Source organism: Mobula hypostoma (genome assembly GCF_963921235.1).
Source record: "Mobula hypostoma chromosome 10 unlocalized genomic scaffold, sMobHyp1.1 SUPER_10_unloc_2, whole genome shotgun sequence".
Taxonomy (NCBI): Eukaryota; Metazoa; Chordata; class Chondrichthyes; order Myliobatiformes; family Myliobatidae; genus Mobula; species Mobula hypostoma.
In genome coordinates, this window is record NW_026948137.1 from 101912 (window position 1) to 119517 (window position 17606).

General features: G+C 44.8%; 1 protein-coding gene across 5 annotated transcripts in view; it reads right to left on the bottom strand.

Moving 5' to 3' along the window:
* Positions 1-1684: 1684 nt before the first annotated feature.
* Positions 1685-17606, bottom strand: part of LOC134341243 (zinc finger protein 585A-like) — a 54764-nt gene continuing 38842 nt past the window's right edge. For 3 of the 5 annotated variants that reach the window (XM_063039095.1, XM_063039094.1, XM_063039093.1), the window contains 2 exons: positions 10981-11185; positions 1686-9332 (listed from right to left, as the gene is read on the bottom strand). In XM_063039095.1, the coding sequence (XP_062895165.1) occupies positions 7245-8849 (1605 nt within the window). In that variant the 5' untranslated portion in view covers positions 8850-9332; positions 10981-11185 and the 3' untranslated portion in view covers positions 1686-7244. Of the gene's footprint in view, positions 9333-10980; positions 11186-17606 lie in introns of all 5 variants that reach the window. The other 2 variants (XR_010016737.1, XM_063039096.1) reach the window with 2 other exon arrangements.

The following is a 17606-nucleotide window of genomic DNA, read 5'->3' on the forward strand; positions in this document are numbered from 1 at the left end:
TCTGGGAAGGCAAAGAATGGGTCATATTCTGCATGGAGGTCGGTGACCAGTGGTGTGCCTCAGGGATCTGTTCTGGGACCCCCTTCTCTTCGTGATTTTTATAAGTGACCTGGATGAGGAAGTGGAGGGATGGGTTAGTAAATTTGCTGATGACACAAAGGTTGGGGGTGTTGGGGATAGTGTGGAGGGCTCTCAGAGGTTACAGTGGGACATTGATAGGATGCAAAACTGGATTGAGAAGTGGCAGATGGAGTTCAACCCAGATAGGTGTAAGGTGGTTCATTTTAGAAGGTCAAATATGATGTCAAAATATACGTAGTATTAATGGTAAAACTCTTGGCAGTGTGGAGGATCAGAGGGATCTTGGGGTCTGAGTCCATAGGGCACTCAAAGCTGTTGTGCAGGTTGACTCTGTGGTTAAGAAGGCATACAGTGCATTGGCCTTCATCAATCGTGGGATTAAATTTAAGAGCCAAGAGGTAATGTTGCAGCTATGTAGGACCCTGGTCAGACCCCACTTGGAGTATAGTTGTATCGAGGAGAGCATTCTGACAGGCTGCATCACTGTCTGGTATGGAGGGGCACAGGACCGAAAGAAGCTGCAGAAGATTGTAAATCCAGTCAGCTCCATCCTGGGCACTAGCGTACAAATTACCCAGGACATTTTTAGGGAGCAGTGTCTCAGAAAGGACCATTGTTAAGGACCTCCAGCAGCAGGCGGAAACGATAGGGTCTTTTAAGGGACTCCAGGATAGGTACGTGGAGCTTAGAAAAATAGAGGGCTATGGGTAACCCTAGGTAATTTTTAAAGTAAGGACATGTTCGGCACAGCTTTATGGGCCGACGGGCCTGTATTGTGCTGTAGGTTTTCTATGTTTCTATCATTCCAATCCATATTCTTCTTTCGGATCGTAAAACACATATCATTCCTCTCTGTGCAGCAAGTTGTTTGTGCAACTTTTGTATCTGCTTTAAACACTTGTATGTTTTCCAGTACTTTTCTTTTCATGCACTGACTTAAAGCAATACTGCATTGTTTACTCTTTTCATGTCGCTTTTCCCAATCCTGAAAAGCTAGCTATCTTACGTGCCTACGTCCTTTCTTGAAAGGATCTCTCTTTTCTAAGACAGTCTTCATTTGCCGAATCCTATCCCTATTAAAAGACCTATTCGCGGGGGTGGGGGTGGGGGGGGAGTGGATGGTTGATCGGTATTTTTAGTCCATTTCACCTAACTAGGTAATTCCTCCATTGGCCTTTCCCCGTAATTATTGCACATATGCTATGCCGGTGTTCCCTTCTCGTGGAACGACGCTGCCTGGCTCGTCGTTTCACTTTCCTTGCTACACTTAATGTATTACACAATCAATGCAATCTGTTCCTGAATCATGACAGCGCCCTGTAGAGTAATTGGCTACGCTTATTACCATATCTGTTTCTTTGGTCTAATTCGGCTATTTTAACCATCAGCACTTTACGCGTCTTGGACGCCGGACGACCCATCAGTGTCCCCAACAGTCATCTCACGGTTCCCTGAATCCTGCGTCCCAGCCCCTGGGCCAATCGCAGTGTATAGGGCGGCAGCGAAACGGAAATCTGAAGTCCGACTCCAGGAGGGAATGTCCGAAGGACCAAAAATAAAGTTACTTTCCGGCGATCGCTCCTCCCGGGGAATTTCCCTCCAGCAGGTCAGTCATAGGGAGCTCCCAGCGTCGCTACTGCATCGGGACAAGTAATCTCGGTGAAACCTCTGAAATCTGTCAAGTATCTCTCCACCAAGTCTCACAAAACACAATACCAACACTGAGTGGATCTTTATCAAATGCCTTTATTCTTTATTACTTGCAAGGGGAAAGTTTACCTCCGTTCCCACCAGGAAAGGCAGAGAACTTCCAACACACCGTTTACAAAACATTCATTTTATACGGAAGAACGAGACGAGTTGACTATTCAGTCATCTGCGGTTGACTCGTCTCTGCTACTTTTTTTTTGCACAATGTTCAGTCAACTAAATAAATAACACAAAACGCTATACTTATTCATTTATTTATTGAGGAAAATGATTACATGTATTTGTTGGAAAAAGTGAACCTTTGCTTTCAGTAACTGGTGTGGCTCCCTTGTACAGCAATAACTTCAACCAGACTGTTGATCAGTCCTGCACATCGGCTTGGAGGAACTTTAGGCCATTCCTCCTTACAAAACTGCTTCAACTCTGGGATGTTGTGGACCTTCTTGCATGAACTGCTTGATTCAGACTCTTCCACAATATTTCTATAGGATTATCATCAGGATTTTGACCCGGCCATTCCAAAACACGGATTTTCTTCTTTTTAAACCATTCTGTTGTTGATTTACTCTTGTCTTTCGGATCATTGTCTTGTTGCGTCATCCAACTTCTATTAAGCTTCGGGTGACAGACCGCTACCCTGCCATTCTCCTGTAAAATGTCTGGATACAATTTTGAATTCATTATTCTCTCAACGATTGTAAACTGTCCAGGCCCTAAGGCAGCAAAGCTAACCCAAGCCATGGTGCTCCTTCCACCATGCTTCATAGTTGGGATGAGGTTTTGGTGTTGGTCTTGTCACGTACCCCGTGACGAGTATAAAGAACCAGCAGAGATGGAAAACACTTTGGAGTCCAATATTGCTATAAACTAATAATATTTATTAGTAACTACACAATACAGTAATATAAATGTAGATAAATCAAACAGGTTAGCAATGATTTTATATATATAAGTAAGTATATCAGTTAAGTGTGGAAATATATGTCTGAAAAACCAAGCTTCTTTAAGTCTAGGGGTAAAAAGATAGTCTTACGATTATGAGTAAAGTTCAGTTCAGTTCGTGGTATTGAGTCGAGTAGTGATGGAAAGAGAGAGAGAGGGAGAGATTTGAGTCTTCAGGTGAGCTAACGCCGTCGATCTCCTCGTTGTCCTTTGAAATCCTTTAAAAGTCACTGACTGTGACTTTAACAAAGGAGACCGGTTTTCTCTGGTGGAGCTATCCCCCAGGCGAGGGTGGACACATGGACAATTCCCCACCAGTCAACCCCTTTCCTCTTTCCACTGCAAGAGCAACTGATTGATCCTCCAAAACCCACTTTTTCTATGGGCACAACAATGCTCATTCAGTGTCCAAAACATGTATCTGAGGTCTATCATCTGACCTCCCATTTTATCGTCCCGTGCTGAGCATCAACTGTCACTCAAATAATTCCTCCTTCCTCTGCCTGTGTAAGAAAATCACAAGCAGGTGAACTGTCCTTCAGAAGTATCAACATGCTGCCAAAAATCATAATATCAAGTGTCCGTCAAATAACACCACCTTCGGTCACCATAGCAACTTACGAGCTGCTCAGAGCCATTTCTCTCTCCAACTCAGCAGAAATCCAAAACTTACTTCCAGTGCCTTAAGGTGACAGTCCAACAGTTAGTCTTCGTATCTCTCTCTCTCTCTCTTCCAAAACAAGATATCGATGTTAAATGACTCTCTCTTTTCAAAAGCACAGTTAATAGGGGCAAACGAGCACAGTTCATAGGGGTAATTCAGGATCCCGTCACAGTCTGCAGTGCCCTTCTCCTCCAAGCATAGTGGTATGCATTTCTGCTAAAAAAGTTCAACTTGTGTCTCATCTGTCCACAGAACATTGTCCCAGAAGCGTTGTAGAACATCCAGGTGGCCTTTTGCAAACTTGAGACATGCAGCAATGTTTTTATGGAGAGCAGTGATTTCCTCTGCCGTGTCCTTTCATGAACACCACTTCAGTTCAGTGTTTCTCTTACAGTGGACACATGGACAGAGACTTTAGCAAGTTTCAGAGATTTCTGCAGGACTTTTGCTGTTACCCTTGGGTTCTTTTTCACCTCCTTCAGCATTGCACGTTGTGTTCTTGGTGTGATCTTTGCTGGATGCCCACTCCTAGGGCGAGTAGCAACAACACTGAATTTCCTCCATCTATAAACAATTCAGACAATTTCTCTTACTGTGGACTGATGAACACTTAAGCCTTTAGAAATGCTTTTGTAGTCTTTTCCAGCTTCATGCATCTCTACAATTCTTCTTCTATGGTCCCCTGAAAGTTATTTTGATCGAGGCATGGTATACATAAACAGATCTTTCTCGAGAAGAGCAGGCTCTGTCAGTAACCTGACGTTGTGTCTTTTTTACAGGGCGGGGCATCTCTACAACCCACACCTGAAATCTCAGTCTCATTGATCGGAACACCTGACTCCAAATACCTTTAGTAGAAGGCATTACCCCAGAGGTTCACATATTATCTCCAACAATACATGTAATATTGTATAATTTTTCTCAATAAATAAAGTATAATATTTTATTGTGTTATTTATCTAACTGGGTTCTATTTATCTAGTTTTAGGACTTGCGTGAAGATCTGATCACATTTAGATCATATTTATGCAGAAATAGAGAATATTCCACAGGGTTCACAAACTTTTTAGCACCAGTGTATATTGCAGCTTATTATCTTAGCACTCTGGAATTTGTAAAACTACATTTTGTCACTTCAAATTGTTACAAAAAATAATATTTCCACAGATCTGTAGGATCAGACATTTCACACACTCTTCTGCTCTCCTCGGTACTGTGCGATACAGTATCAAGTTCCTCAGCCAGTTACCATTCTGTCCCTGAGTTAAATTCTGCCAAATATAAAGTAAGGCCATAAACACTCGAGATAACTAGCCTCAATCACATCACAAATACAGAGGGTTGCAACCCACCCCTTGCTTGCACGTATGCAAAGACTCCACCGGGTCACGTCGATTAGTCACTGCACCTTCTTGTGTAGCCTCCTGTAAATCATCCAGTATCCCCTGGCCCTTGTTCCAATGGCAGGGCTGAGTGTAACACTGAAGTTAGACACATAAAGGGTTAACTTCCGTTCTTCTGCTTCATCTAAAACGTAAATTATCTTGTGCTGCTGAATGGGCTGGAAAAGTTCCCGAGGATAGTACAGTATATTCGCAGCTATAGCACTGAATTGGGCCATATCAAAAGGGTAGAATACCACATCACAAATGATCCCTCAGGCTCTGGTGTCTCCTGAACTCTCTCTGTTACCACTGGGCGCCACTGGGGCAGTGAATGTTGCAGATTTAACCCCGTCCACGGGGAGGAGGTCCATTTCCCCAATCATACTCACTATTATAGTGTGTCGCCCCAAATGCTAAATCACCTCAATCTACATCACCATCATCGTCAGTTCTCGCACCAAATGCACATATCACTCTGCTCTGAGCTGAGAGTTGACTTTGCAGCTTTTTAATCTGTTTTAAACACTTGATATGATCGGCGCTGCCTTTCTTCTCAGCTGCCGGTTTCTGCAGGACATTCATAGCCCTCCGTAAATCCTGACACCGACTTTTCCATTTCTCTAATTCTGTATTTGCCTGTTTACACCGCAGTTTTCTCCCTTTCTCTTGTTACCAATTCACACTGAGCCTGAACTGACTCAGGTGGAACCAAAGCTGGGTGGCAGTGTTAGCAGTGAGGAGGATGCTAAGAGGATGCAGGGTGACTTGGATAGGTTGGGTGAGTGGGCAAACTCATGGCAGATGCAATTTAATGTGGATAAATGTGAAGTTATCCACTTTGGTGGCAAAAATAGGAAAACAGATTATTATCTGAATGGTGGCCGATTAGGAAAAGGGGAGGTGCAACGAGACCTGGGTGTCATTATACACCAGTCATTGAAAGTGGGCATGCAGGTACAGCAGGCGGTGAAAAAGGCGAACGGTATGCTGGCATTTATAGCGAGAGGATTCGAGTACAGGAGCAGGGAGGTACTACTGCAGTTGTACAAGGCCTTGGTGAGACCACACTTGGAGTATTGTGTGCAGTTTTGGTCCCCTAATCTGAGGAAAGACATCTTTGCTATAGAGGGAGTACAAAGAAGGTTCACCAGATTGATTCCTGGGATGGCAGGTCTTTCATATGAAGAAAGACTGGATGAACTGGGCTTGTACTCGTTGGAATTTAGAAGATTGAGGGGGGATCTGATTGAAACGTATAAGATCCTAAAGGGATTGGACAGGCTAGATGCGGGAAGATTGTTCCCGATGTTGGGGAGGTCTAGAACGAGGGGTCACAGTTTGAGGATAGAGGGGAAGCCTTTTAGGACCGAGGTTAGGAAAAACTTCTTCACACAGAGAGTGGTGAATCTGTGGAATTCTCTGCCACAGCAAACTGATGAGGCCAGTTCATTAGCTATGTTTAAAAGGAAGTTAGATATGGCCCTTGTGGCTACAGGGGTCAGGGGGTATGGAGGGAAGGCTGGGTTCTGAGTTGGATGATCAGCCATGATCATAATAAATGGCGGTGCAGGCTCGAAGGGCCGAATGGCCTACTCCTGCACCTATTTTCTATGTTTCTAAACCGCCTGACCCTGCTCCCTCAGAATTTCATTTTCTTTCCTCTCTCTCTTAACTCTTCCTTACATTTACACAATTCCTCTACCAGTTTCTGTTTTTGCATTTTCCACAATGCATCCTGCCCCACCACTCTCAACCTTTCATATCCACTTCTCATAGTCAGGCCATATATGATGATGAAAGTAATCTCTCCATTTCTCTGACAACCCTGGATTCTTCTTGTCCTTTTCCTTTCCCCATTTCAATATCCTCATATAATGGATGGTTCAACGTGAAACTAGGGTCCCAGACTTCCATTCTTTCTCTTCGAGCACAGCTGGGATGCCTAAATATCTTGACTATTCATCAACTGGACAAGCTTAGGAAACTCACTACATAACTCTGAATTAATCAAAGCTACCTGTTATTGTTGCTGCACAAACAACAGTGTAACTATGTTGACTCCAGGCCAACAATTTAAAACTGAATTCTACTGATCCCTCTATCAATACCCACTCAGACCTCTTCTCCAATTTATAACACTGAAACAAGGGATCGCCTGTTGGCCAAATGATCGATCCTTTCTTCTCCGAGTCCCTGGCATGGTGGTTCTTCTTTGTAATGGTTAGTCTCTACAGTTATCACCCCTTTGCAGAGTTTAAAATAGAACTGATATATTTATCACAGATCCAGAACATTAAACCCCAGTCCCAATAAAGGTGAAAATCAGAAGAAACTCCTCTCCTACTCAGTGACCAGGGTGTAGAACTGGGTTTGATGTACAGCAGCAATAATTGCAAAGTTCGACTCCAAGTCCCTTCTGGATTCAGAAAATGTGATGGTTAACTCTCTGGCATGCAGCTTATTTAAATTTTCTCCCCAGTGTGAAATTGGAAGTGTGCCAAAAGGTCGGATGCCTGACTGAATCTCTTCCCACAGTCTGAGCAAATGAATGGCCTCTCTCCAGTATGAACTCGCTGGTGCGTCTGTAGGTTGGATGACTGACTGAATCCCTTCCCACATACTAAGCAGGTGAATGGCCTCTCCCCAGTGTGAATTCGCTGATGTACCTTCAGGTAAGATGACCGAGTAAATCCCTTCCCACATTCTGAGCAGGTGAACCTCATCTCCCCAGTGTGAACTCGCCGGTGCACCTGTAAGTGGGATGACTGACTAAATCCCTTCCCACACTCTGAACAGGTGAACGGTCTCTCCCCAGTGTGAACTCGCTGATGTACCTTCAGTTCAGATGACCAAGAGAATCCCTTCCCACAGTCTGAGCAGGTGAATGGCCACTCCCCAGTGTGAACTGACTGGTGTGCCAATAGTTCAGATGATCGAGTGAATCCCTTCCCACAGTCTGAGCATGTGAATGGTCTCTCCCCAGTGTGAATTCGCTGATGTATCTTCAGTTCAGATGACTGAGTGAATCCCTTCCCACAGTCTGGGCAGGAGAACGGCCTCTCTCCAGTGTGAATTCGCTGGTGCGTCTGTAGGAGTGATGAGTAGGTGAATCCCTTCCCACATACTGAACAGGTGAATGGCCTCTCCCCATTGTGAGTTCGCTGGTGTGCCTTCAGTTCAGAACACTGAGTAAACCCCTTCCCACATTCTGGGCAGGTGAATAGCTTCCCCCCAGTGTGAACTCGCTGGTGCGTCTGTAGGTTGGATGACTGATTGAATCCCTTCCCACATTCTGAGCAGGTGAACGGCTTCTCCCCAGTGTGAATTCGCTGATGTACTTTCAGGTAAGATGACCGATTAAACCCCTTCCCACAGTCTGAGCAGGTGTATGGCATCTCTCCAGTGTGAACTCGCTGGTGCATTTGCAGGTGGGATGACTGAATGAATCCCTTCCCGCAGTCTGAGCAGGTGAATGGTCTCTCCCCAGTGTGTATTCGCTGGTGTCTCAGGAGGTGTGATGGGTGAGTGAATCCCTTCCCACAGGTTGAGCAGGTGAACAGCCTCTCCCCAGTGTGAATTCGCTGATGTACCTTCAGTTCAGATGACCGAGTGAATCCCTTCCCACAGTCTGAGCAGGTAAACGACCACTCCCCAGTGTGAACTGCCTGGTGTGCCAGTAGGTCAAATGACCGAGTGAATCCCTTCCCGCAGTCTGAGCAGGTGAACGGTCTCTCCCCAGTGTGAACTAGCTGGTGTGTCAGCAGGTGTGATGAGTGAGTGAATCCTTTCCCACAGTTTGAGCAGGTGAATGGCCTCTCCCCAGTGTGACTTCTCTGATGTACTTTCAGTTCAATTGACTGAGTAAACCCCTTCCCACAGTCTAAGCAGGTGAATGGCCTCTCTCCCGTGTGAATGCGCTGGTGTGTCTGGAGGTTGGATGACTGACTGAATCCCTTTCCACATACTGAGCAGGTGAATGGCCTCTCGCCAGTGTGAATTCGCTGATGTATCTTCAGGTAAGATGACCGGGTAAACTTCTTCCCACAGTCTGAGCAGGTGAATGGCATCTCTTCGTGTGAACCAAATGGTATGCTAGTAACTCAATCACCAAGTGAATCCCTTCCCACAGTCAAAGCAGGTGAATGGCCACTCCTCAGTGTGAATTCGCTGATGCATCTGTAGGCTGGATGAGTGAGTGAATTCCTTCCCACAGTTCTCTATCAATTCATCAAGTCAGATTATCAGACGTGGTGAATCCCTTGTATAATTAATACAGTCAAAGAACTGATCCCCAATGAACAAATGCTGGTGTGCTCTCAGCAGCCCCAATTTCACTGGATTTCACTGAATTACAACAGAAAACCTCAACTGGGAGACAAAGCACATTTTCAGCTGGGATGAGATACTTCTTCATCTTCAAGGATCACAGCTGATTTATTGGTGTCACAAAGGAAATACCTGGTCTCTCCTTAAATGCCTGGACAGAGACAGCAAAACTGAGGTGTCGTTGCGTTTGAGATTCCTGTACACTTTTTTTTGCCGTTCCTAACCTGTAAAAAGATTTATGAAAGATATCAATGGGTGAAGGATAGCATTTCAGGAAGACAATTAGACCATAGTGTATCATTATCCACTTTGGCAGAAGAAATAAAAGCATAAACTATTTTCCAAATAGAGAGAAAATTCAAAGAGACTTGGACTCTTCCGTAGGACTTGTAACCCACTGGTGAGGCCTTGCTTGGAGTATCATGTGCAGTTTTGGTCCCCTTATGTAAGAAAGGCTGTGCTGACATAAGAAAGGGTTCAAAGAAAGTTCATAAAAATGATTCTGGGATTGAAAGGCTTTTCATATGAGAGGCACTGGATGGCTTTGACCCACTGGAATTCAGAGGAATAAGTGGGGGATCTCACTGAAACCTACCAAATGTCGAAAGGCCTTGATAAAGTGGATGTGGAGAGGATGTTTCCTATGGTGAGGGAAACTAACATCAGAGGACAGAGCCTCAGAATAGAGGGATATCCATTTAGAATGGAAATGAGGAGGAATTTCTTCAGCCAGAGAGTGGTGAATCCGTGGAATTCGATGCCATAGTTGACTGTTCAAGCCACATCATTGGGCATATCTAAAGATGAGGTTGATAGATCATTGATTAGTCAGGGCAAGAAGGGATATGGGGAGAAGGCAGGAGATTGGTGACGAGACACAAAATGAATCAGCCATGATGAAATGGTTGGAGGTGGAGTTAGGATGGTGCTAAACGGTGACTCCTTTGCTTGCAACTTCAGAAACAGCTCTATCTCCATCGCTAATATCTTTATTTTTCCCTTTCAGGATTCTTTTGAAGACCCTGACCTGGAATTACACGCAGACCGGTTCTTTGTGGGAATGGGACCCGTTCTCAGGGTTTCAGGATCAACCATTGTCGTTCGGCATGCCAAGTGGTTGGCCTAAGAGTCTGACTCGAATTCCAAAGCCTAAGATCTCGGAGCTCTGGAGACGGGCAGATCGAAGGTTGTGTCACAGCAGGAGATTTGTGTGTCGTCAGGGAGGCTGGAAAATCTTTCGCTGTGGGCCCAAAGACCCGAGATCTTTGTGATCTTCAGGCACTGAGCTCGTAAAAAGTGACAGAACGGACTTTAACATCGTAAACCAGCAGGTTGTTGTTATGTCTCCCGCTCGCTGTGAAAATGGAGGACGCCTCCCTCTCCCTCGCCAGGGAGAGAGAGAACCTGTGGTTTGTCGAATGTCGGATGAAATGCGATAGTCTTTGCTATCGCCTAGTTCACGCTTGCGCTTGGTAGCGGGTGCTCTTTTTTTTGCTGGTGGGGAGGGGGGAGGGGGATCATTGCTTGCTGCCGCTTACGCGCGGGAGGGGGAGCTGGGAGGGGGGACTTTGGGGTTCTCATGTTTAACTGTTGTTCATTTTTTGGAGCACTTCTCTGTTTTCGTGGATGTTTGTGAAGAAAAAGCATATCAGGATGTATATTGAATACACTTCTCTGGCACCAAATTGGACCTTTGAACCTCTGAAGTTCCCCAGGACCTGGATACAGATCGTGTGGCTGAGAGATGGGGAAAGGACCCAGAACGTCTTGGGATGCGGAGCCACAGTGTGTCCAGAGCTCACATTAACTGTCCCTCAGTTGCAGTTCAGACACCAGTGCTGATGAAACCCCTGCCCACAGCCCTGCTCCTACCTACTGTTGATCTTCCAAGAGCCTTCTGTCCACTGAGCGCAAGTGCAGTTTCTAGAACTGACTGCGTGCGACCCATATGCATGCGCATTTGATCGCCTGGTCACTGACGGCCAATACTTGAACAAACACGAGTAGGACTGAAGATGCTGGAAATCCAAAACAACACACACAAAACGCTGGAGGAACTCAGCAGCTCAGGCAGCATCTATGGAAAAGAATAAACAGTCAACAATTTGGTACGAGACTCTTCTTCAGGGCTGAGATAGAAGGGGGAAGTTGCCAGTATTAAAAAGGTGGGGGGGGGGGAGAGGAATGAGGCTAGCTGGAAGGTATTAGGCAAAGTTTGGTGAGTGGGAAAGGTCAAGGGCTGGAGAAGAAAGGAGAGGACAGTGGACCATAGGAGAGAGGGAAGAAGGAGGGAACCCAGGGGGAAGTAATGGGTAGGTGAGAAGCTCAGAGTGGGGGATGGAGGAAGTTGGATGGCGGGGATTTGTTTCCTGGAAGGAGAAACTGATACTTATGCCATCAGGTTGGAGGCTACCTGCACAGAATATAAGGTGTTGCTCCTCCACCCTGTGGTTGACCTCATCTCAGCACAACAGGAGGCTATGAATCGATATGTTGGAACATTAATGGGAATCAGAATTAAGATGTTTGGACACGGGGAAGTCCTGCTTGTTGTGGATGGTACAGAGATTCTTAGTGAAGTGGTCCCCTAATTGATGAGGCCAGCAGCCCAGTCTGTTTGCATCTACAGCCTCAAGGAATGCCCTCTCTTTGTCTGGATCATGGTCTTCCTTGACCCCCTTGAGAACTGGTTTTGAGTGACACTGGCTTTTATATTGGCCAACTCTATTGCAATGGAGGCTTTTCACTTATTTTGCTGGACAGAGCTCTTTGATGTGGAATGGAGACTTGCCGCTTCTCCTGCAGCTCGACATTTTACATGCTCTTTGTTTCCCTTGTTTGTTTTGTTTAACAGACTGTTTCTGTAGTCTTCCTGACTGCACCTTGTTTATACCCTTCTCTTTGTACAGCTTCTACCTTTACCTCAGCATCGTTGTCATGCCTCAGTTCTGCTTGTTGCAAATGAACATTTTTACTCTGTCTGACCATATTAGCAGCTTTGTCTAGTGTCAGATTTGCCTGCAACTGAAGTCTCTCTGACAATTATACAATGCTATGATAAATCACTTACACTTTCTGGCTCCTGTTTTCTGGAACTTTGAACTTTGCCCTCTCGTAGAACATATTTTGCTTTCCTGTGAAGTACTCTTCGAATGTGTCTTGCACTCTTTTGTACTCCTTTTTCTGAGCAGCTGTCAGTCCTAATCCAGCCATGATGTCATCTTTTGTCACCCATGCAGTATAATAGTGATGCTCTTCTGAAGCCTGAGTGAGAATGCTTACAAGGCATTTCAGCAATTGCCCCAAGCCCCCTGGTTTAGAGAAATCACAAGTCTCGGGGGGAGGGGTGCTTTAACGGGTAAGTAGATATTGGTACTGCAAGTACTTGCTCCATTTTCCTGTTTGTTTATTTATCATTTTATTTATTTGGACTACAGAAGTCCAAATAAGTCCAACTGGCATAGGCAGTTTAGGTTTAGGTTTAGTCTGGCTATCTTTCATTGAAATATGCTAACAAGAACAGTCTTACTGTAAATTTTTTTTCTTGGCGGGTATCTTACTTGGTCTGTAGCACCAATTCATCAACGATCAACCACTTCTGACACTATGTTGTGTTCGATATTGAGGGATAGTGCAGAGCACACCAAGAGATCAGCATGCAGGACATTCAACTGAACTTTACTGACAACTCTGCTTGTACAAAATGTGAACTCCTCCCACATGGGAGTGGCTAACTGAGTTGCATCAGAATGCCACTATTAGCTACAACTACACCATAGATACAGCCTGACCCGCTGAGTTCCTCCAGCATCTTGTAGGAACAAATAACGTTTTTTTTCAGTCAATAAGTTTCCAAAGTTTTTAAGCAGTACAGAACAGGAACAGGCCCTCAGGCCCTTAACCCAAAATGTTGTGCCAAAAGAGACAAAAAGTAAATCAAAACCACTCAAAAACTAATCCCTCTGATTTACACAATGTCCATATCCCTTCACCTTTCACAATGAATATTCATTGTGCCAATCCAGACGGCTCTGTATTTGCCATACTCGGCTTCACGGTCCAGGCATCCACCACTGAATATAAAAATTACCCCTCACATACCTTTGAACTTATCCTCTCTCATCTTCAATGCATACTCTCTGGTATTAGACATTTTGAACCTGGGAAACAGACAGTCTCCGTCCATAATCTCATATTCCTCTCATAATCTTGTAAACCTTAATCACATCTCCCCCTCAGCCTCCAATGCTCCAGTGAAAACCCAAGTTTGTCCAGACTCTAATGATAGCACATGCTTTGTCACTAGGCAGCATCCTGACAAACCTCTTTTGCACCCTCTCCAAAGCCTCAACATCCTTCCTATAGTGGGGCAATCAGAACTGAAAGCAGTAATCCAGATGTGGTCAAACCCAAGTTTTATAAAGTTGACACATAACCTCCTGAGTTTTGAACTCAGTGCCTCGACTAATAAATGCAAGCATCCCATCAGCCTTCTAAACTAGCTTATCGACCTGGGTAGCCACTTTCAAGGAGCTCTGAACTTGGATCCCAAGATCTCTCTGCTCAGCAATAATGTTAATGACTATGTCCTTAACAGTGTATTGTCTCCCTGCATTTGTCCTATTATCTGGGTTAAAGTCCATCTGTCATTTCTCAGCCCATATTTGAACCTGGTATATGTCATACCGTGTTCTTTACCAGTCTTCTACACTATCCATAGCTCCACCAATGTTGGTATCATCCACAAATTTAGTAAACCAATCATTTATATTTTCATCCAGGTCATTTATATGCAACACAAACAGCAGAGGTCTCAGCACAGATCCCTGCAGAACTAATTGCAGAACTCCAGCCTCTCATGATAGCACATAGAAACATAGAAAATAGGTGCAGGAGTAGGCCAATCGGCCCTTCGAGCCTGCACCGCCATTCAGTATGATCATGGCTGATCATCCAACTCAGAACCCTGTACCAGCCTTCCCTCCATACTCCCTGATCCCTTTAGCCACAAGGGCCATATCTAACTCCCTCTTAAATATAGCCAATGAACTGGCCTCAACTGTTTCCTGTGGCAGAGAATTCCACAGATTCACCACTCTGAGTGAAGAAGTTTTTCCTCATCTCAGTCCTAAAAAGGCTTCCCCTTTATCCTCAAACTGTAACCCCTCGTTCTGGACTTCCCCAACATCAGGAACAATCTTCCTGCATCTAGCCTGTCCAATCCCTTCAGGATTTTATGCGTTTCAATAAGATCCCCCCTCAATCTTCTAAATTCCAATGAGTATAAGCCTAGTTCATCCAGTCTCTCATCATATGAAAGTCCTGCCATCCCAGGAATCAATCTGGTGAACCTTCTTTGTACTCCCTCTATGGCAAGGATGTCTTTCCTCAGATTAGGGGACCAAAACTGCACACAATACTCCAGGTGTGGTCTCACCAAGGCCTTGTACAACTGCAGTAGTACCTCCCTGCTCCTGTACTCGAATCCTCTTGCTATAAATGCCAGTATACCATTCACCTTTTTCACTGCCTGCTGTACCTGCAGGCCCACTTTCAATGACTGGTGTATAATGACACCCAGGTCTCGTTGCACCTCCCCTTTTCCTAATCGGCCACCATTCAGATAGTAATCTATTTTCCTGTTTTTGCCACCAAAGTGGATAACCTCACATTTATCCACATTAAATTGCATCTGCCATGAATTTGCCCACTCACCTAACCTATCCAAGTCACCCTGCATCCTCTTAGCATCCTCCTCACAGCAAATACTGCTGCCCAGCTTCGTGTCATCCGCAAACTTGGAGATGCTGCATTTAATTCCCTCATCCAAGTCATTAATATATATTGTACAACTGGGGTCCCAGCACTGAGCCTTGCGGTACCCCACTAGTCACTGCCTGCCATTCTGAAAAGGTCCCGTTTATTCCTACTCTTTGCTTCCTGTCTGCCAACCAATTCTCTATCCACATCAATACTTTACCCCCAATACCGTGTGCTTTAAGTTTGCACACTAATCTCCTGTGTGGGACCTTGTCAAAAGCCTTTTGAAAATCCAAATATGCCACATCCACTGGTTCTCCCCTATCCACTCTACTAGTTACATCCTCAAAAAATTCTATGAGATTCGTCAGACATGATTTTCCTTTCACAAATCCATGCTGACTTTGTCCGATGATTTCACCGCTTTCCAAATGTGCTGTTATCACATCTTTGATAACTGACTCTAGCAGTTTCTCCACCACCGATGTTAGGCTAACCGGTCTATAATTCCCCGGTTTCTCTCTCCCTCCTTTTTTAAAAAGTGGGGTTACATTAGCCACCCTCCAATCCTCAGGAACTAGTCCAGAATCTAAAGAGTTTTGAAAAATTATCACTAATGCATCCACTATTTCTTGGGCTACTTCCTTAAGCACTCTGGGATGCAGACCATCTGGCCCTGGGGATTTATCTGCCTTTAATCCCTTCAATTTACCCAACACCACTTCCCTACTAACATGCATTTCCCTCAGTTCCTCCATCTCACTGGACCCTCTGTCCCCTATTATTTCCGGAAGATTATTTATGTCCTCCTTGGACACATGCCCTCTTAACCAGGAGAATGAGACACGGCAGTTGACAGAAGTTTTTGCAGGGGGACACATTGCATCGAGTGACCACAATGCCTTTAGTTTCAAAGTAATATGCAAAGGGTAGGTCTGGTCTGCAGTTGAGATTCAAAACTGGAGAAAGGCTAATTTTGATGGCATCAGAAATGATCTGCCAAGTGTGGGCTGATACAGGCTGTTTTCTGGCAAAGATGTACTTGGTAAGAGGGAGGCCTTTAAAAGAGAAATTTTGAGAGTACAAAGATAGTACATGCCTGTCACAATAAAAGGCAAAGATAACAAATGTAGGGTACCTTTGTTTTCAAGATATTGAAACTCCAGTTGAGATAAAAAAAAAGGTCCATAGCACGTGTAAGCAAGTAAGAACATATGAGGTGCTTACGTAGTATAAGAAACGCAAGAGAATACTTCTTCAGGCAGGTGAGGCTCATCAGTCTTGGACGGCAGCCTACCCAGGAGAAGGAAAACTCTGATTTTAAACTTCCGCTGCCTTGTGGCCATACCCACCCATGGGAAAGGCCTTGGGAGTAACCCTGAAGAAGAATTCTGGAGCCAAGGCAGTTTGATGTTGTTGACAACCTCACTCTGGCAACCTCTGTGATGTCATGGGTGCCAAGCTGTATCAGAGCTTACCCTTCCCTTGAACTACATCAGTGACATGGAGAGGGGGAACCTGGTGCATGGGCAACACATAGTTCTTCAAATTTTCCTGCCCAGGCTTGTGCCCTGGAGAGGACACAGTCCACCAGAGGCGCAAACCCATCATCCCCTGGGATCAACAACTGCCTACTACTTCAGAGAGAAATCAAGAAGGCTAAAAGAAGGCATGAAGTTACTATAGAAGACAAGGTGAAGGAGAAACCCCAAGGGATTCTACAGGTATGTTAGGAGCAAGAGAACAAAACTGGTCCCCTGGAAGATGAGAATAGTAATCCATGTGTGGAGCCAAAACAGATGGCAGAGATCTTAAATGCATTCTTTGCACCTGTATTTATTCAGGAGATGGATACAGAGTCTATAGAAGTGAAGCAAAGTGGCATCAACTTCATGGACCCATTATAGATGACAAAGGAGGTGGTGTTTGCTACCTTGAGGCAAATCAGTGATGATAAATCCCCAGGGCCTGACAAGGTGTTCCCTTGGACCCTATGGAAGGCAAGTACAGAAATTAACTGGGTGGGGTGGGAGCTAGCAGAAATATTTATATTACCGGTAGTGACATTAGAGGTACCAGAAGGTTGGAGGATAGTGAATATTGTTCCGCTGTTTAAAAAAGGCTCTAAACATAAACCGAGAAATTATAGGCTAGTGAGCATAACATCAGTTATGGGAAAGCTATTGGAAGATATCCTAAGCGACTGGATATACAAGTATATTTGGATCGACATGGACTGATTAAGAATAGTCAGCATGCTTCATGTCTGGTAGGTCATGTCTAACCAAACTTAAAGAGTTTTTCCAGGAAGTTATCAGGAAAGTGGATGAAAACAAGGCAGTTGATGTTGTCTATATGGACTTTAGCAAGGCATTCCGCATGGGAGGTTGGTCAAGAAGGTTCAGTCACTTCGCATTCAAGATGAGGTAGTAAATTGGAATAGACATTGGCTTTGTGGGAGAAGCCAGAGAGTGACAGTAAGACCATAAGATATAGGAGCAGAATTATGCCATTCAGCCCATCAAGTCAGCACTGCCATTCCATCATGGCTGATCCCGGATTCCACTCTCCCTATACACCTGCCTTCTCGTTGTATTCTTTGATGCCCTGACTGGTCAGGAAACTATCAAATTCCGTCTTAACCATAATCACAGACTTGGCCTCCACTGCAGTCTGTGGCAGAACATTCCACTGGTTCACTACTCTCTGGCTAAAAAAGTTCTTCCTCATCTCTGTTC